Source organism: Molossus molossus, unplaced genomic scaffold, assembly GCF_014108415.1.
Source record: "Molossus molossus isolate mMolMol1 unplaced genomic scaffold, mMolMol1.p scaffold_m16_p_18, whole genome shotgun sequence".
Classification (NCBI taxonomy): Eukaryota; Metazoa; Chordata; class Mammalia; order Chiroptera; family Molossidae; genus Molossus; species Molossus molossus.
In genome coordinates, this window is record NW_023425353.1 from 39,098,391 (window position 1) to 39,116,509 (window position 18,119).

The window sequence follows — 18,119 nt, forward strand, 5'->3', positions numbered from 1 at the left end:
AGATATGATCCCTCTATTAACAGATTTCTGAGCATTTTTATCAGAAATGGGTGCTGGATTTTGTCAAATGCTTTTTCAGCATCTATTGATATGATCATATGATTTTTATCTTTCATTTTATTTATGTGGTATATCACATTTATTGATTTGCAAATATTGTACCAGCCTTGCATCCCTGGGATGTCCCACTTGGTCATGGTGAATACGTTTTTTGATGTATTACTGGATTCGATTTGCCAGTATTTTGTTCAGGATGTTGGCATCTATGTTCATCAGGGATATTGGCCTGTAGTTTTCTTTGTTTGTAGTGTCTTTTTCTGGTTTTGGAATTAGAATTATGCTGGCCTCATAAAATGAGTTTGGAAGTGTTCCTTCTTCTTGAATTTTTTGAAATAGTTTGAGGAGCATGGGTATTAGTTCTTTGAATGTTCGGTAAAATTACCCCGCAAAGCCTTCTGGGCCTGGGCTTTTGTTTGCTGGGAGAGTCTTGATTACATCTTCAATTTCTTTTGTTGCTATTGGTCTGTTCAAGTTTTCTATCTCTTCTCAGCTCAGTTTTGGGAGACTATGTGTTTCTAGAAATTTGGCCATTTCACTTAGATTGTCAAATTTGTTGCCGTATAATGGTTCATAATATTTGTTAATGATACTTTGTATTTCTGTGGTGTCAGTTATTATTTCTCCTTTTTCATTTCTGATTTTGTGTATTTGGGTTCTCTTTATTTCTTGGAGAGTCTAGATAAGGATCCATAAATCTTGTTTATCTTTTCAAAGAACCAGCTTTGTTTCATTGATCCTTTGAATTGTTTTTTTGGTCTCCATGTCATTTATTTCTGCTCTGATCTTTACTATTTCTTTCCTGCTACTTGCTCTGGGGTTTTCTTTTTGTTTGCTTTCTAGTTCTTTAAGTTGTGAGGTTAGATAGTTTGTTAGAAATTTTTTTGCTTCTTGAGGTAGGCTTGTAGTGTTATGAACTTCCCTTTCAGAACTGCTTTTGCTGCATCCCATAGATTTCGTGTTGTTGTGTGTTCATTTTCATTGGTTTCCAGGAAGTTTTTAATTTCTTCCTTGATCTCCATGGTAACCCATTCATTGTTCAATAACATGCTATTTAGCCTTCATGTTTTCAAATGTCTTTGCATGTTCTTGTTGCAGTTGATTTCTAGTTGTATGCCTATGTGATCTGAGAAGAATGCTTGATATGATTTCAATCTTCTTGAACTTGTAGAGACTGAGTTTGTGTCCTAACATGAGGTCTATCTTTGAGAATGTCCCATGTGCACTTGAGAAGAATGTGAATTCTGAAGTTTTGGGGTGTAATTCTCTGTAGATATCTATGAAATCCATTTGATCTAGTGCTTCATTTAGAATCTGTGTTTCCTTGTTAATTATTTGTCTAGATGATCTATCCAGTGATGTCAGCGGGGTATTGAAGTCCTTTGCTATGATTGTATTGCTGTTGATTTCTTTTTTGAAGTCCCCCAGAAGATTTTTAATATATGTTGATGCTCATATATTGGTGCATATATGTTTACCAAGGTTATATCTTCCTGTTGGATAGATCCTTCCAATATTATGTAGTAGCCTTCTTTGTCTCTAGTTATGGTCTTCATTTTGAAATCTACTTTATCAGATATGAGTATTGCTACCCCAGCTTTTTTTTTTTTGCTTTCCATTTTCTAGAAAGATTTTATTCCATCACTTCACTTTCAACCTATGTGAGTTTTTTGTTGTGAAGTGGGTACTTGTAAACAACATATATGTGAGTCATGCTTTCTTATCCAGTCAGCTACTCTGTGTCTTTTTATCGGTGCATTCAAACCATTCACATTTAAGGTGATAATTGATACGTACTTATTTATTGCCAATTTTGTTTAGTGTGGTTCTATTTTTCTTCCTATTTCTTCTACTAATTACAGCAGTCCTTTTAGCATAACTTGCAGTGCTGGTTTGGTGTTAATATATTCCCTTAGCCTTTTTTTTGTCTGGGAAGCTCTTTATTTGACCTTCTATTTTGAATGATAGCACTGCTGAATAGAGTAGTCTTGGATTCAGATCCTTGTTTTACATGACCTTGATTACTTCATGCCACTCTCTTCTGGCCTATAGTGTTTCTGTTGAGAGTCAGCTGAGAGCTTTATGGGGTTTTCTTTGTAGGTAACCTGTTGCTTATCTCTTGCTGCCTCTAGGATTCTCTTTGTCTTTAATTTTTGGCATTTTAATGATTATGTGTGGGCCTGTTTGGGTTCTTCTTACTTGGGGCTCTCTGTGCTTCTTGAACTTGAATGCCTTCTTCCTTCACCAAATTAGGGAAGTTTTCTGTCACTATTTCTTCAAAGATATTCACTAACACTTACCCATTTTATTCCTCTTCGGGGACTCCTATGATGCAAATGTTATTACATTTCCAGTTGTCCCACAGTTCTCTTAAGCTGTCTTCCTGTTTTTTAATTATTTTTGCCTTTTCGTTTTCTGATTGGTTGATTTCTTCTACTCTGTCTTCTAATTCCCTGATCTGGTCCTCAGCTTCCTCTACTCTTCTGGTTATTCCTTCCAATGTGTTCTTTATTTCTGCTATGTCATTCTTCATTTCTACTTGATTGGTTTTCAATGTTTCTATATCTTTTCTCATGGTGTTGATATCCTGACTCATGCTGTTGAGCTTCCTCATGATCATGCCTCTGAACTCTACCTCAGATAATTTGCTTAACTGCATTTCATTGATCTCTTCTTTGATAAAGTTCTCTTGTTCTTTCATTTAGAATTTGTTTCTTTGTTTCACCATTTTGGCTATCTCAGTGGGTTTTGGAGCCTGCCAAATTTTCCCTGTGGGCGTTGGTGTTCTGCTATTTGTCTCTCCCTACTGGGTTTAGATGGGCCTGGGTGGGCCCACGTTAAACACCACTGTCAAGTCTTACTTTCCTGGCGAGATTTGCAAGCTTTTTCTAGCTTTTTCCTGCAGGCTAGTAGTCTCAGTTACTCAGTGCCTTGGAATGTAGCCCTGGTGCTCTGCATAAGAGGATTTCCAGAGGGTGGGATAAAAGCTGGTTGTTAATTAGCCTCAATTTGCATTTCTTTACCTCACCTGGGAAAGGTTGAATTTCTGAGGGGCAGGGAGCTGCTGCTTTTCCCCACATCTCTAGGAAGGAGCACACTAGCCACCTTCCTTTTGGTCGCAATTCAGCAAAAACTCTCAGTGCCCTCCAAATCCCAGGTGTCCCCACAGAGTTCCAGCCCAATCTGCCCACCCTCTGCTGTAGCCCCAGGTGAGTGGCTGTGGCTATTTTAGAGCTCTGTCCCAGCTCTCTGTGCTGTGAAGCAGGCTTGGTTTTTATTCCCTAGAGGCGCTGCTCACAGCTAAAACTGCTGCTGTGTGTGGGCTCCCAGCCTGCCACCTCTCATGCTTCTGCAGGACCTACCAGTGTCCCTGGTTATATGATCCTGTCTTGCTGCTTTTCTGTTGCTTTTTTCTGAGAATTTGTCTTTATTTTAGTTGTAATTCTCGTTTGGTTCTGGGAGATTGTCTGTGTAGCTTCTATTCACTCCGCCTCCGTTTTTACATCCTGGAGCTATTGATTTTTTAAATTTACATTTTATTTATCTGTATTCCCAAATATCTGTTGTCAGTGTTACTTTTATACTGGGAATTTTTTTTCTTCATTGATTTTTTTGTTGTTGTTAAGAGAGAGAGGGAGAGGGAGAGCGTGACAGAAACAATGATGAGAGAGAACATTAATTGGCCTCCTCCTGCATTCCCCGCACTGGGGATCGGGCCCACACCTGGGTATGTGCTCTGACCAGGAATCGAACCGGCAACCTCTTGGTGCATGGGTCAATGCTCGACCACTGAGCCACACCGGCCGGGCAATATAATGAGAATTTTTTAAACAAAGTAGTTGACATCAGGGAGAAGGCTTTAGACTCTCACAATTGGTCTAGATATAATAAAGATTGTTTCTTAAGCTCTGGCCAGTTTGACTCAGCAGTTAGAGCATCAGCCCTCAGACCAAAGAGTCATGGGTTTGATTCTAGTCAAGAGCACATACCTTGGCTGCAGTTTGGTCCCCAGCCCTGGTTGGGGTTATGCGGGAGGCAACCAATCAATGTGTCTTTCTTGCATCGATGTTTCTCTCTCTCTCTCTTTCTCTCTCTCTCACTCTCGTTCTCTCTCTCTCTCTCTCTCTCTCTCTCTCTCTCCCCCCCACTCTGTCTGAAAATAGATGGAAAAGTATCTTCAGGTAAGGCTTAAAAAAATTGTTTCTTAAAATGTTTATCATTTTCTCATTTCAATAGTAAACAGTTTTTTTGGTTGGTTGTTTTGTTTTGTTTTGCAGCCAACAATACAAAGGAATTATTTGGGCAAATGCAGGAAGCACTGGGTAAAAGAACTGGGAAACAAAAAATTTACTGTCTCAGACTATTATTGCCCAGATTACTTAATTGTTAGAAAGAGAGAAAAAGTATGTTCACAATAGATTAATCTGGTGAACATCATCATAATCAAGTAACCAAATTAATCTATCAGTAATGAGACAGAATGACATAGTGTCCCTCCTGGTGTCTAAGATAACTGGTCTGGAATGTCAATGTCATGTAAACAAACAAACAACTGGACAATGGTTGTGATTAAAGGAAACAGAGACAAGACAACTCAATACATTACATAATCCTTGACTGGAACTCACAACGATAACAATAAAAATAGCCATAAAAGGCACTATTGGTGCAAGTGTGAAAATCTGAATATGGACTGTATAAGAGAAATAATTTTGCACCAATATAAAATTTCTTGAGTGTGATGATTGCATTGTGCTTATATAGGAGAATATCCTTGTTTTTGAAAGATATTTATTGACTATTTAAAAACAAAATGTCATAATATTATTTATTAATCCTCAAATGGCTCAGCAAAATATGTACATATATTACCTATGTATTTGTATAGAGATATATAAAGCAATTTTAGCTAAATGATAACAATTGGTATTCATTGTGCTATTATACTTGCAACTACAATTTTTCTATAGATTTATATTCTTCAAAATAAAAGTTGGAGTAAAAGTTATACAGGCTCAACATAGAATCTTTCAACAACTCAGATAATAAGGTTAAGAAAAAGAAATAAATAATGTCTGGGTGTTTATTCCTCCAGGATAAATAGATACAGATATATACAACCAATTAGGACTCTTGTTGAGTACAGAGTTTTATAATCTGGGTTTGTTTCCACTTAATATTACATCATGAATGTTTTACTTGTTAGGAAATGGTCTTCTAAATTATTTTTTATGGCTTTATAATATTCTATTATGAGGATTTGCTATTGTTCATATAAAACACCCTTATTGTTGGATATTTAAGCATTGTAGTGATTAAAAATCACTACACTGATCATCCATGAAGCTGAATCTTTATATTGGTTCATGATTAGCTTTTAGATAAACTTCTAGAACTGGAAAGACTGAATCAAAGTGTTACCATAGACCGTCAGTCAGAGCATCAGGGAGTCTCCCTCATTGGTCAAGATGGTGAAGGGGGGGGGGAGTTCCTACACCCAGCACTACACTAGAAACATGAATGGATAGGGGCTGAGCACCCAGAAGCTAGAAATATAAATAAATAGGGCCTGAGCGTGCTGAAAGCTAGGAAGATGAATAAATAGGGCCCCTCAAGACCCTGCCAAAAACTAACAAGATAATTGGATAGAAAAAAGCCCAACCCCCTATCCCTATAAGAACAGTGGGCTTGAGCAGGAAAGGATTGATTCGGAAGGAGATGAGATTGGTCTTTGGGAAGGGAGTCATCATTCTCCCAGGTCCTGTGGCTCCTGAATAAAATCTCTTTCTTTTTGCACCAGCAACTGCTTCAGGAGTTTGTCTTTCTTTGTGGCAGGCAGCCGAACCTCCATTTTTTGTTTTGTTTTGTTTGGTTGGTTACAAAAGGACACACATATCTTAAGGTCTGGCAGACACGGTGGCTACCAAACACTTACTCCCCTTTCTTCCTTGCTAATAAAATCTCAGTTTTGTTTAGGGCCATAACATGCCCAGCTCCAAGGGATGAATTATGACAGGTCTAAGCCAATCATGGCAACCTCGTTTCCTTTGTCAGAGACTTGCTTTCTCTGACCCTCTTAAAATGGGGCGAGGGCAGGTGGAGAGCACGGGACCCGGTTAATGAGCTAAATGAGCCATAAAGAGAATATTGCTGGGAGTTCCCTGAGGAAAGGAAAGCCCCTTTTCTTCTGGCATTTTATGTAAAGGTGAAGGTGAAATTCTCAGGCTGCCAAGGACCACACTGAGAATGGCACTGTGGAAAGAAAGGCCCTGAGTCCCTAACGACAACACTGGGCTTTGATGGCATTACTGGGTAGTGTGCCAAACCTAGAATCACCTATCTTTGGATTATCAAACATGTTTATTAGCTAAACACTGCCAGTCAGGTTTTCGGTCACTTATATACTAAAAACATAAAAATCAGCAGTCCTAACTGATGTTTGTCACCTGATTGCCTTCCAAAAAGGTTGTCTTGGTTTTCGTTCTCCCCAGAAGTGCTAAAGCATGACTGGTTTTTTTTTATTATTCCTTTCCCAATTCTAGGTTTCTCGATTTGGTTTGAAAGAATGCTTCATCAGGGCATTCATACCAGTTTCAACATCTGATCCGCTCTTCAGCTGGACTGAAAACTAATACTAATGAAAGAGTGCCCCCTAGAGGGCTATCTTCGAATTTCTTAGAGCACATCTTAAATTCATCATGGGACTAGAAACCATGGGGAACACAAATGCAAAATGACATGGCCCTGCCTCAGAGGGTTACAATTGTTTGCATGCACGATTCAGGGATCTGAAGTTCAAGGTTAACCAACCCTTAGCTAAAGTCAGTGATGGAGGCCTCTGAAAGCTGTGAGCATGAGTCCTCCCCAGCTGTAAAATCATGAGCAACTCATGAAACCAAAGTTCAATTTATTCACAGATCATAACGTTTCTTCCCATGATAACCATTAAATGATGGAAGCTTGGAAATGGTTTCTCTAAGCTGCACACCTTGCGGATGTGAAACTGAGGCCCAGATGATTTAAGGGTTGCTGGGCTCAGTCCCATAGCTGAATGGGTTATTATTATCGAGTGGATATTCACAGGACTCTCTAATCTCAACTCACCAAAGAGGACCCTCTCAGTGAAGCTTGTCCAAAATAATTGTAACTAACAACAGAATGAGAAAATCTTGCAGCAAGTTTGATCGTTTTCTCACATAGCTACATAATAACGACCTTGTTACCAACTGCATTTTATTCAGCACCTGGACATATATAAAATGGATGTGAACTTGCCACAATCCAGGGAAGAGAACTGATGTCCTAACGTTTTGTCAAAGGATGCAAATTGGAGGTCAAAGCAAACAGGTTGCTCTACAGTTGTAAACATGTTGGTATGCAGACCTCATTCCTGGAAATGGGGAATGAGGAGCTATGAGAACTGAGACACGTGGGTTATTTTAGTCATTTTTCAGAGTCATGCATTTTTACGTCAAGGACATAAAAATCTAAAAATGGCTTCTGACAAGTTAGCGTCTGTCGAGTTAACGAGTCTTTTTCCTTCTGTGACAATGCTGTCATGCTGCTGCTAGTCTTCAGAACAAAACAGGGATCCTGCCTTTAAAAACAGCTGGTACCTGATTCACATTAATCAACATCGGCCGTGACGGAAAGCAAGCCAGCAGTGCAATGACCCCGAGCATCTTTTAAATTAAGACATCATTATAAAATTGGAGGATTTTAAAACTGGAAAGATCGTAGAGATCACTGAGTCTGATGCTTCCATTTTGGAGATGAAGAAACCAAGGACAAAACAGGTAAAGTAATATGTATTACTAGTGTTGTAAGAGACAAGACTTCTTAAAAAATAAAACAAACACTTATGAGACAAGGATGCAAGTGGGGATTAACATTCAGAGCTTCTGTCTCCATGGACAATGGAATCCCAACAGGTTTGCTCTCTGGGTCTTTATGCTGATTCAACCAGTATTCCCAAGCAAACAGAGACCATCTTACCTGATGTCCATACCTTCCTTTTTCTCCCTTAGGTCCTTGGATGTAACTATCAATTCCGGGGTCCCCCTGAGAAAACAAAAGGTTGCTTACTTCAAATGAATAGGAAAGACAGGGTGGGGGGGATTATAGGAAGCATGATCTTTTTTCAAAAGAAGGCACCAAAGTAGACCCTTTGAATTGTCTAGCCCTACTCAATAATCCCAAATATGCAATGCAATTAAAATTTCAAACTCTTTAAGAACCCAAAAGTTCTATAAGATGGGTTTCTCACAAATCTCTTATTTTTTACAAACTAAGGTAGGCTGAATGATGGCTTATTAACGAATAATTAATTGCTCTTTGTCTTTGTGCTCAAGCAAACAGCGTATGAGCCCCTGAATTAAAGCAGCAGAAGTCCCTCGACCACCACTCACAGGGTCTCCCCTTAACCCGGGCTCTCCGTGCTCTCCAGGTGGTCCAGGTGGCCCTGTGAAGCCCTTAAATCACAAAGAAAAAAGAGTGTCAATTTTTAAAATAATCTATAACCTAAAGAAAAAGCATTCAGAGGGGGAAAATGAGAGTCAAATTAAAAGAGCGATATAGTACTTGAACTTTAAAGCACCCACTGCCAAAGAGGTGAGTCTGAGACTCGGGAAAAAACATACTTTTATTGGAAATTTGTGATATGCTTGACCCTCTGTGTGCATTATCCCATGGAACCTTCACAACTCATGAACTGAGGCTCAGGGCAGTGGAACCCAGGTCTTCTTACTACCAAATCCCTCAATCTTTCCACTCCTCCCTGATGCTCCCACACAGAAACTCATGTAAGAAAACCAAGAAGGCTTTCTCCATCGTGAATATGAACGGCATTAGCAGAGCAAGAGCTCATGAAAAACATGTAAAATTCTTCCAGAGCTCCTGACTGCTATAGACAGGGAACCACAGAGCTGAAGCAACTCTCACAAGACTATGACATGATAAGCAAATGATTGCTCTTCTTAAAACCTGCCCTTAGTGGTACCATATATATGTATAGTTCCCACAGAACCACAGAACCTTCCTTAGATGCTATTATGTGCCTGGTTCTGGAGGGTATACACCACACACTGAAAATAATGAAGTGTGCCCAGACCGTGTGGCTCAGTGGTTGAGCATCGTCCCATGCAACAAGAGGTTGCCAGTTCAATTCCCAGTCGGGACACATGCCCAGGTTGTGGGCCAAATCTCCAGTGGGGCGTGCAGGAGGCAGCCAATCAATGTTTTCTCATCAATGTTTCTATCTGTTTCTCCCTCTCCTGTTCTCTCTCTAACATCAATAAAGAAAAATATATATAATAATGAAGTGAGACCCTTCTTGGAAATCTGGCTTTCAGACTCACAAGGAATGGAATGTTCTCTAGGCTCCGAAAGAAGCGACTTCATATTTTCTTGAGATGCCTCCTTACCTCTTTCCTGGCCTGATATAATGGTAAAAGGAAGTTAGTTAATTCTAAATTTCAATTCTGCTGCTTAATTTACTAATTAGGAAAATTTCTTTGGCATCTCCAAGAAAATGTTCTTATTTGTGAAACAGATATATCTATCTTATAGAATTATTACAGGTATTAAATGAAATTATAATTTAAAATGCTGAGTACAGACCCTAGCTTGTGGTTCCTATTATGATTTGTCCAACTTCTAGTCCCTCCTTTTTCTGACCCAGACCCTGGCTTCCAGAGAAATCTTCCAAACCTGTAGCTTGAACATGTCTTCTTTGCCTAGAAACTTTTAATGGCACCTGATTATGCAATAAAAAGAAACTAAACTAAACATGACATTAAATGACTCCAGACTTTTCTCCCGCTCTTTATACTTTTTATCTGACCTTCCACTCCTGTTGAATGGGAATCCTTGTTTGTCTAAGCCCACTCTGAGTTCTTCTAACTCTAAGCCTTTCCTTTTTCTTCACCCAAAATAGACTGTGTCTCTCTCACAAAGGTCAGGGTAAAAAGTGTCTCGATTTCCTGTGTGCTCCGGAATCAGAGTCCTCTCCACTCTTCAGCACCCTTCTCAAATGCCACAGACCTTAGTATGGAAGGTTGGTCTCTTGCCCCCTTCTTTCCTCCCTCATCATCTGGTTATTAACCATCCTTTAAATTTCCTTTCATCTTTACTCCCTTGATGAAGACTTCCTCACTACACAGGCTGGATCAGATCCCCTTGTCATTTATCTCTTCTTCATGCACTTATCTCACCAGTAATCTTACATCTATTTCCATGACTATTTTATTAACAGCTGTCTCGCCCCCACAGAGGGCAGTTCTGCTACAGAATCCATGCCTATGTTGCTTCCTATTCTACAGTCATGCCTAAATTACAATAGATGCTCAATAAATCTTAGTGACTTATCAGATGAAGAAACACCGCCCTATTTTAAATCCCTCTCCGAGTCATTGTGCTCCCATTCATTCTTTATTTGCACCATTCTTACAGCCTTTATCTTATCCTATCTTGTATTATAGTTCCTCCTATACAAATCTTATCTCCTGTGCCAGTTAATAAGCTCTTTGTTGGTCATAACCATGACTTATTCATCTTTGAACTCTAATTTGTGTCTAGCAAAATGCCCTACAGGCAGGAAGCACTTGAGAGGAGTTTATTGAATTTCACTAAATTCAATGGAAACTAGGCATTTCAGTCTTGGGGGAATTATGGTGTCCTTCACCTTCTCCGAAATCTGATTGACAAACTGCGGTTTGGAAATTCAGCCTCAACAAGGACCCATTTCTTGTGAGTTCCTGTTTCACTTATCAGGAAATCAATCCATTCCTTATGGTAAAGCAGTACTCTAATTCCATGTGGGGGTACAAAATAAATAAGTACATAAATTTCATCCCCTGTATCTAGTTCGATCAAGCAACCAAAGCTGATTACAGTACTGTGTTGGGATGGATCCTTCAGGCTGTGTTCTATAATTAATTAGTAATGGCTGCCACGGGCACAGGAAGGAAGCGTTTAGTACATGCACCTTCCTTACATAGAAATATAAGTATCAGCACGAGGCAGTGTACAGTCACTGTTAAGAAGATAGTACAAACTATAGACGTTACCAAGAATATAGAGAAGGGGGAGATCTCTACTGACTAACATGGTCAAAGAGGGCATCGTGAGGAGGAAAGGCAGGAGCTAGAAACGGAAGAAAAAGTGATCATCAAATAAGCACTGAAGATGAAGGCAGGGAAAGGCATTCCAGAATGGGGTGCCTAGCACGGGCCAAGACACAGAGGTGTGCATATGGAATCTTCAGGGGACAGTGAGTGGTGTAATCTGACTGGGAAGGATTCCGCTCTTCTTCTTATTTTTCCTTTATAATAGACATACAATATGATACCGGTTTCAGGTGTACAACATAGTGATTAGACATTTACATAACTTACAAAGTGATCACACAAGTCTAGTGTCCATCTGACACTAGATATAGATATTATAATATCATTGACTGTATTCCCTATACTGTACTTTAATCTCTGTGACTATGTTATAACTGTCGATTTGTACTTCCTGATCCCAGGAAGGACATTTCTTTACCGAGATCTGCGAGAGTGTTGTTGAAAGGCCTTGGATATAAGACTAAATCATTGGCAACAGGGAGACAGAAAAGCTAGTGAGATAGGAAATGACAATTACGATTCTGAAGCACAAAAACACTAAGTAATTTGGCTGACGTTACTCATTTCACTCTCAGCAGAGCCAGGACTGAAGTTATAGGTTCCAAATAGTCACCTAATATTTATTGCCCCTCAACTCCCAATCTGGAAGTTAAGAATCTGGGATTCTTTCCCAAAACTTAAAAATAAACTGTCAAGGTCAGTTTAACCAGTAGAAATATGAGACAAAAATAGCCTCCTACTTTACCTGATTTCCCCTATTTCCTTTTTCTCCAGATGGTCCTGGGATTCCATGATTACCCTAAAAAAAAAAAAAAAAATACATATGCAAAGAACCTTTGTTATATTAGTCACCCCAGAAATCTTTTCACATTCTAGTCGACAGTAGAAAGTTTATTATTTACCATTCTATTTCCGAGTATGTGACAGACTGCATGCCCTGGACCATCCTGACCCTTTGAAAAACAATCTAGAATTCCAGATAACAAATTTTAAAATATTTCACATGCATTAATGAGCTGGGTTTTTTTTAAAAAGAGAGAGAAATCTTTAGAGTTCAGAATAAAGAGAGAGGAGGAATCGACAGAAGTCATAGCCATTGGCTGTCCTAGGACTTCTGATCACTCAGTGTGAGTGTGGTGTGAAAACCACATTTATTTTAAAGTGGTCTTAGGAGGTGGTGCCCCCAAGCACGTGGCAGAAGCAAACAAACTTCAGCTCAAGCCTTAATGACTACTCACAGATAAATTCTTCTTTCCTTTTTTTTTAGAGCAGGAGGGAGAGAGGGGGAAGAGAGAGAGAGAGAAACATCGATGTGAGAGAGACACATTGACCGGCTGCCAGGCACACGACCCCAACCAGGGCCGGGGACAAACTGCAACTGAGGTACAAGCCCTTAGCAGGAACCGAACCTAACACCCTCTGTTCCACGGGCCGATGCTCCAACCGCTGAGCCAAACTGGCCAGGGCACAGATAAATTTTTTTTAATGAGTTTAAATCAAAAGTCACAACACACATGAGGGAGACACCAGGATGGAGGGAACCAGCAGAAACAATAGACAATAAAATCAGACTTGCAATGACTATAGATATTAGAATTATCATATATAGAACATAAAATAAGTATATTTTAAAAATTTAAATAAGAAAATAATTGGTTTAAAAAATATATAAACAACTTATAAAAAAGAAAAAAGGCCAAACGATTTGAGAAACAATCAAATAGAACTGTTTAAATTTAAAATGTAATTGATAAGTGAATATGTGTATTAAACAAAGTGACGTAAGGATTAGTAATTAGAAACTGAAGAAATTATTCAGAATGCAGCACAGAAGAACAAAGACATAGGAAATATGAAGAGGGTCAAGAGGCATTGAGTGCAGAATGAGAAGGCTCACAATTTTTAAATTAGACTTCCATAAAGAGATAATAGAGAAAGTTAAAAGATAAAAATTTCAAAATGATATTTTACTAAGGATTTTCTAAAACTCATACAAGGCACAAATGCTCAGATTCAAAGCCTAAAAAGCACCAAGCAGCTAAAAAGAAATCTACATCTGGACATACCATATTGAAACTGCAGAAAACTAGAAACAAAGGGAAAATTTTAAAGCAACGTGATCTATTTCTTTTAGATTGCTGACCAAGGAACAGCAACTAGTTTGATGAATAACTTCTTGACAGCAATAATGAAAGATAAAGATAATAGAAGCCAGAAAAGTATGAAATTGCATTTTAGACTGCTAGAAAAAAAAATATGTTTAGCCCTGGTCGGTTTGGCTCAGCGGTTGGAGTGTCGGCCTGCGGTCCTGAGAGACCCGGGTTCGGTTCCCGCTAAGGGCATGTACCTCGGTTGCAGTTTGTCCCCAGCCCTGGTCGGTTGTGCGGGTGGTAGCCACTCGATGTGTTCCTTTCACATCGATGTTTCTCTCTCTCTCTCTCTGTTCCTCTCTCTCCCTCCCACTCTACCTGAGCAAAAAATGGAAAAATGTCCTCGGGTGAGGATAAAAAAAATATATATATATGTTTACCCAAAAAACTATCTTTCTAGAAAAAAGGGTACAATAAAGAGATTTTCAGAAAACCAAAAACCAAAGGCGTTTATGGACTTTGTTCATTAAAGGAAATTCTAAAAGTCCTACCGCAGACAAAAGAAACATGCAAAGGGCATCAGTAATAGTACTAAATATGAGGGTAAAGCTAGATAGACATTGACTAAAAAACACAATAATTAAAGTGTCTAATTGGTAGAATTTAACAAAAGATGGAAATAAAATACTGGACAATAGTACGTAATACAAGAGGCAGCTGGTTAGAGCTAAGTTTCTAGTATCCTTCTATTGTGAAGACAAGGTCAAATACATAAATTAGCTTTAGACATTGTTGAGCATGCACATTAAAAAAGTCTAGACTAATTGTGAAATGATTAAATAGAGAGTATAAATGCCAAACTAGTAGAGGTGGGGACACAGTAGGAGAAAATGTCGGTACCTGTTCTCCATCCAAGCCATCAACACCTTCCTCACCAGGGTCGCCCTGTGGAGCATAGAATGAGAAGGTCAGAGACAAGAGGACCAGGTGTACGTGGTTACTACTTTAATGGAAATTTCCATATTAATTTTTTTTTCAGTTAGAAGAATCTAGATTTTCTAAAATAATGTTTACACACTGCATGTAACTATTATAAAGCAATGATTATTTTCTTTCTGAACTAGTCATTAGTGTTCTATACTGTTTTTCCTGGCAGTTTCATGGGCCAAAGAAAAAGACAGAAAAAAAAGACATTCAAATTTTGAACGAATAGAAGGACTTCCATTTAAACTTTTGCACTGGACACAGTAACTCTCTCCGAAAACAATGAAATATTTCCTACTGGTTGTCTGCATGTTAAAGATGGTTCTTTTGTCATTGACCTTTTCTTTAATTTAAAAAAGACCAGCAAATATGCCTGAATTAATCTGCATAATGGAAACTTGGATGATCTTACATTAAGGAGGAACTAAACGGGAGTGTATCTTTATGTGTGCATTTTGGGAGACTTACGATAAAAATCGCCTTCTAAGAAAAAAATTGAAAACCTGAGACTAAATAGATAAGAGTAAAAACTGGCAGTTGCATAGTGACAGCTGGTCAAATATGCAATCACTTTCAAATTATGGGCCTTTTGTTTTGCCTACTAGCTCAAAATGACAGTTAACATATTTATTTTAAAATATCGTGTGAATGCCCTGGCCAGTTTGGCTCAGCAGCTGGAGCATCGGCCCACAGACCAAAGAGTCGCGGGTTTGATTACCTTGGTTGCGGTTCATCCCTGGCCCTGGTTGGGGTCGTGCAGGAGGCAATCAGTTGATGTGTCTCTCTCACATCGATGTTTCTCTTTCTTCTCTCCCTCCCTCCCTCCTTCCCTCTCTGAAGATAAATGGAAAAGTGTCCTCGAGTAAAGATTGAAAAAAAAAAAAAACTCGTGAAAAAAATATTGGTTTCATAAGAAGAATACAATGCATTTTACACGTGTAAAATAATTGATTTGCTCATACTGTCCCCATGAGAAAATCTGGTTTCAGGCAATTTTTTTAAACCAAAGAACAGTCTAGTTAGTGAATGAAAACACGCACGTCAAACTCCCAGACTAAAATTACATGATATATTTGCTACAGTCCATAGGGTATGAATCAGTGGTACCAAGACATGTGAGTAAATAAGCTTTATCGGCCCTCATCTCTCTCTCGTTCATCCCTTTGCAACCACTCCCTTGACAGAGTTGGTACCTAATAAATGTATTTGTAATAAATGAATGAGAAAATGGATACTTTGCTTCTGAATCTGAATGCAGAGTCATTCCCTTATGTGTCAGCTCGTTACCTCTCCCATTTGACACCCACCTTGACTAGTCATCCCTCCTAAGCACACCCTGAATTCAAGACCAGCTCTTCCAGACCATCATGTGATAAATACGGTGGCTCAATTATTATCGAGCTAGCAACGCTTGAAATAATATATATATATTATATATATCTATCTCCCTATCTCAAAACTGAAATATGTGTCTTACAAATAGCCATTCATCTGCATGGCTGCTTGACTCTGATCACCACCTGACACATCCCCTCGCCTAAACGTTTTAAACCCGGCCCCACTCAAGCAAAGGAAAAGCAACTGGACTCAGTCCTCTGTTTCCCAAAGAAACTGCACTCCAGCTTAAGAAGAGTACAGAAAATCACCTACCTTCTTTCCTGAAAATCCTCGTGCTCCCTAAAGTTAGGAAGAAATAAAAAGAACTGAGCTTGAAATTACATTTTAAAACACTGTTTTATTTAGGAAACCATATGTTCCCCGGTTTCAAGAAAAAGCAATTAATTATTAGATCAAAACGAAGATTTCTTCTCCAGCGACTATAGTGGACATCACAGCACTCTGATTACCACCACTTACTTCCCTGTGCTTGGGACTTGGAAGGAAACTGCACCTTGTAACTCTTCCCATAGTACGGGTGAGCAGGAAACAGCAGTGACCTGCTTCTTATGAGTATAACAATTGTTTTTCAAACAAAAATGACAATACACTGGTTAACAAAAATGGCCTCTAGGAACAACAGGACAAATTAATTGAAAAGGGAACGTGTTAAAATACGCAGAATATAGTCATTGTGGTCAGAAAAATTCTCTATGGGACTGAGGTTGCAGAATATTTTTTTCTGGCCTTATTAAAAAAGATTCCCTCAACCTGGAAGGTTAAGAAACATGAATGTAATCACTCAAAAAGGTGCTCCACCTAGTATCCCTTTTGCATTGAGAATTTCGGTGTTCTCAAGCCCACCTTCCAACTGCCAGGACTGTGACCCCTTTCCTGACAGTTTTTTCTGGTACCAGAGCCCGTACACATGCAGAACAAGCTAGACGTGCTGAGGAACTGTTGCCTCCTAGGCGCAGCCCTCAACTAATGCCTGATAGGGTTTGGTGTATGAATACCCCAGCCCCCCAACCCCTTGCGTGGGATAACATTGAGAGGCATGTTCAACACTGGCTGCCAGAATTCCTCAGCAGGAGTAAGCTCTGTCTCCCCTTAGTGGTGATCTAATTGATAATACGCCCTTTTCAGGCCACCTTCCCTCCCTAACGTCTCTGCTCCCTACTAATGTTTACTGAGATTGCCTCCGAGTCAATTATTTGCACTGATTCCTTTTCTCAGGCTCAACTTCTGGGAAACCCTCCATCTCCAGAGAAGTCAAGATCAGATACCACACCTATGTTGAAGAATCCACGTGTTCCTCGAGCCCAAGTGCTGAAACAGGGATAGGGGAGGAATTCCACAGTTTGAGGTCATACTCACCTTAGGTCCTCTCATACCCGGGCATCCTTCCTCACCTCGGGGTCCAGGAGAACCTTGGGGGCCTCTTTCTCCCTATGAAATAAAGATACACATAGAGACAGTCAAGCACCCAACTAATACAAATCAGCAATAATGACCATAAGAACGACTAAAATATGACACAGTCCTTGCAATTATTTCTACATCCTCAGAGATCTGATTGGATCACCTGCAAGGCAATCAGAATGTTCGTCCATCAACTACCCATATTGATAACCCCAAATCATATGAATCCAAATCATCTGTATATTTTATCAGTTCAGTCAAGCCACATGGGCAAACCTTCAGCATTCAAACAAAACAGAGGTGTATCTGAACATCTCCTTCAGGCAGCTAAAACTAGATGGTTTACTTGTCAGCCCACAAAGAGTAAGCCGCTGTTTAACTCTTTCTCTTCTAGGTGAAATCCTGCCCATTCCTAAGGTATAGATAATTTGTGACCTCCTCTTCTGAGAAGTCTTTTCTGTTACATCATGTGTTATTATTGTTTTTGTGTTATATTGTTTCCTGACGTGTTGTGAGCTTCTTGGCGACAGGGACAATGTCTTGTTCGTTTATCTCTGCATTTCCAGCCCTAAGCACAGTGTCTCACACACAGTAGACATCCAACCAGGATTTGAAGAATTACTTCCCAAATTATATTAGTGAATATAACCTTTGGATCTAGGTATTAGATAGGAAGGGAATGGTAGATACCGTGCCTTTTGCCAAACTTACCAAATATAAATTAGAAAGTACTGTATACCCCACGAGCTTTCATCAAAATGGGGTCTACAAATGTAACATCTAACTTCCACTTAATAGGGTTGGACATTTTCCCTTAATAAGCTTCCCTAGACAGTAAAAAGTAACATGGTACAGTGAGAAGACTCTGATCTAGAATGAAAGGAACTGGGTTTGAACCCTAGTTTTGTTTCTGACTTGTTATATAAGCTTGGGCAAGTACATGACTCTATGAATTATAATTTTCTCCATTTGTAAAATGTGGATCTGGATAATACCGATGCTAACCACTCAAAGATTATTGTATTGATTCCATGAGATACTGTATTGAAAGTACTTCCTAGCT

At 39.2% G+C, this 18,119-nt stretch overlaps 1 protein-coding gene across 1 annotated transcript in view; it reads right to left on the reverse strand.

The window, feature by feature from the left end:
• The window catches only part of LOC118633442 (collagen alpha-4(VI) chain-like), a 116,776-nt gene that overhangs the window by 52,282 nt on the left and 46,375 nt on the right, over nucleotides 1-18,119 (reverse strand). Inside the window, exons 13-18 of the mRNA XM_036267355.1 lie at nucleotides 17,012-17,083; nucleotides 15,908-15,934; nucleotides 14,174-14,218; nucleotides 11,929-11,982; nucleotides 8,466-8,528; nucleotides 8,053-8,118 (exon numbers count right to left, since the gene is read on the reverse strand). Coding sequence (XP_036123248.1) covers nucleotides 8,053-8,118; nucleotides 8,466-8,528; nucleotides 11,929-11,982; nucleotides 14,174-14,218; nucleotides 15,908-15,934; nucleotides 17,012-17,083 — 327 coding nt within the window. The remainder of the gene's footprint in view (nucleotides 1-8,052; nucleotides 8,119-8,465; nucleotides 8,529-11,928; nucleotides 11,983-14,173; nucleotides 14,219-15,907; nucleotides 15,935-17,011; nucleotides 17,084-18,119) is intronic.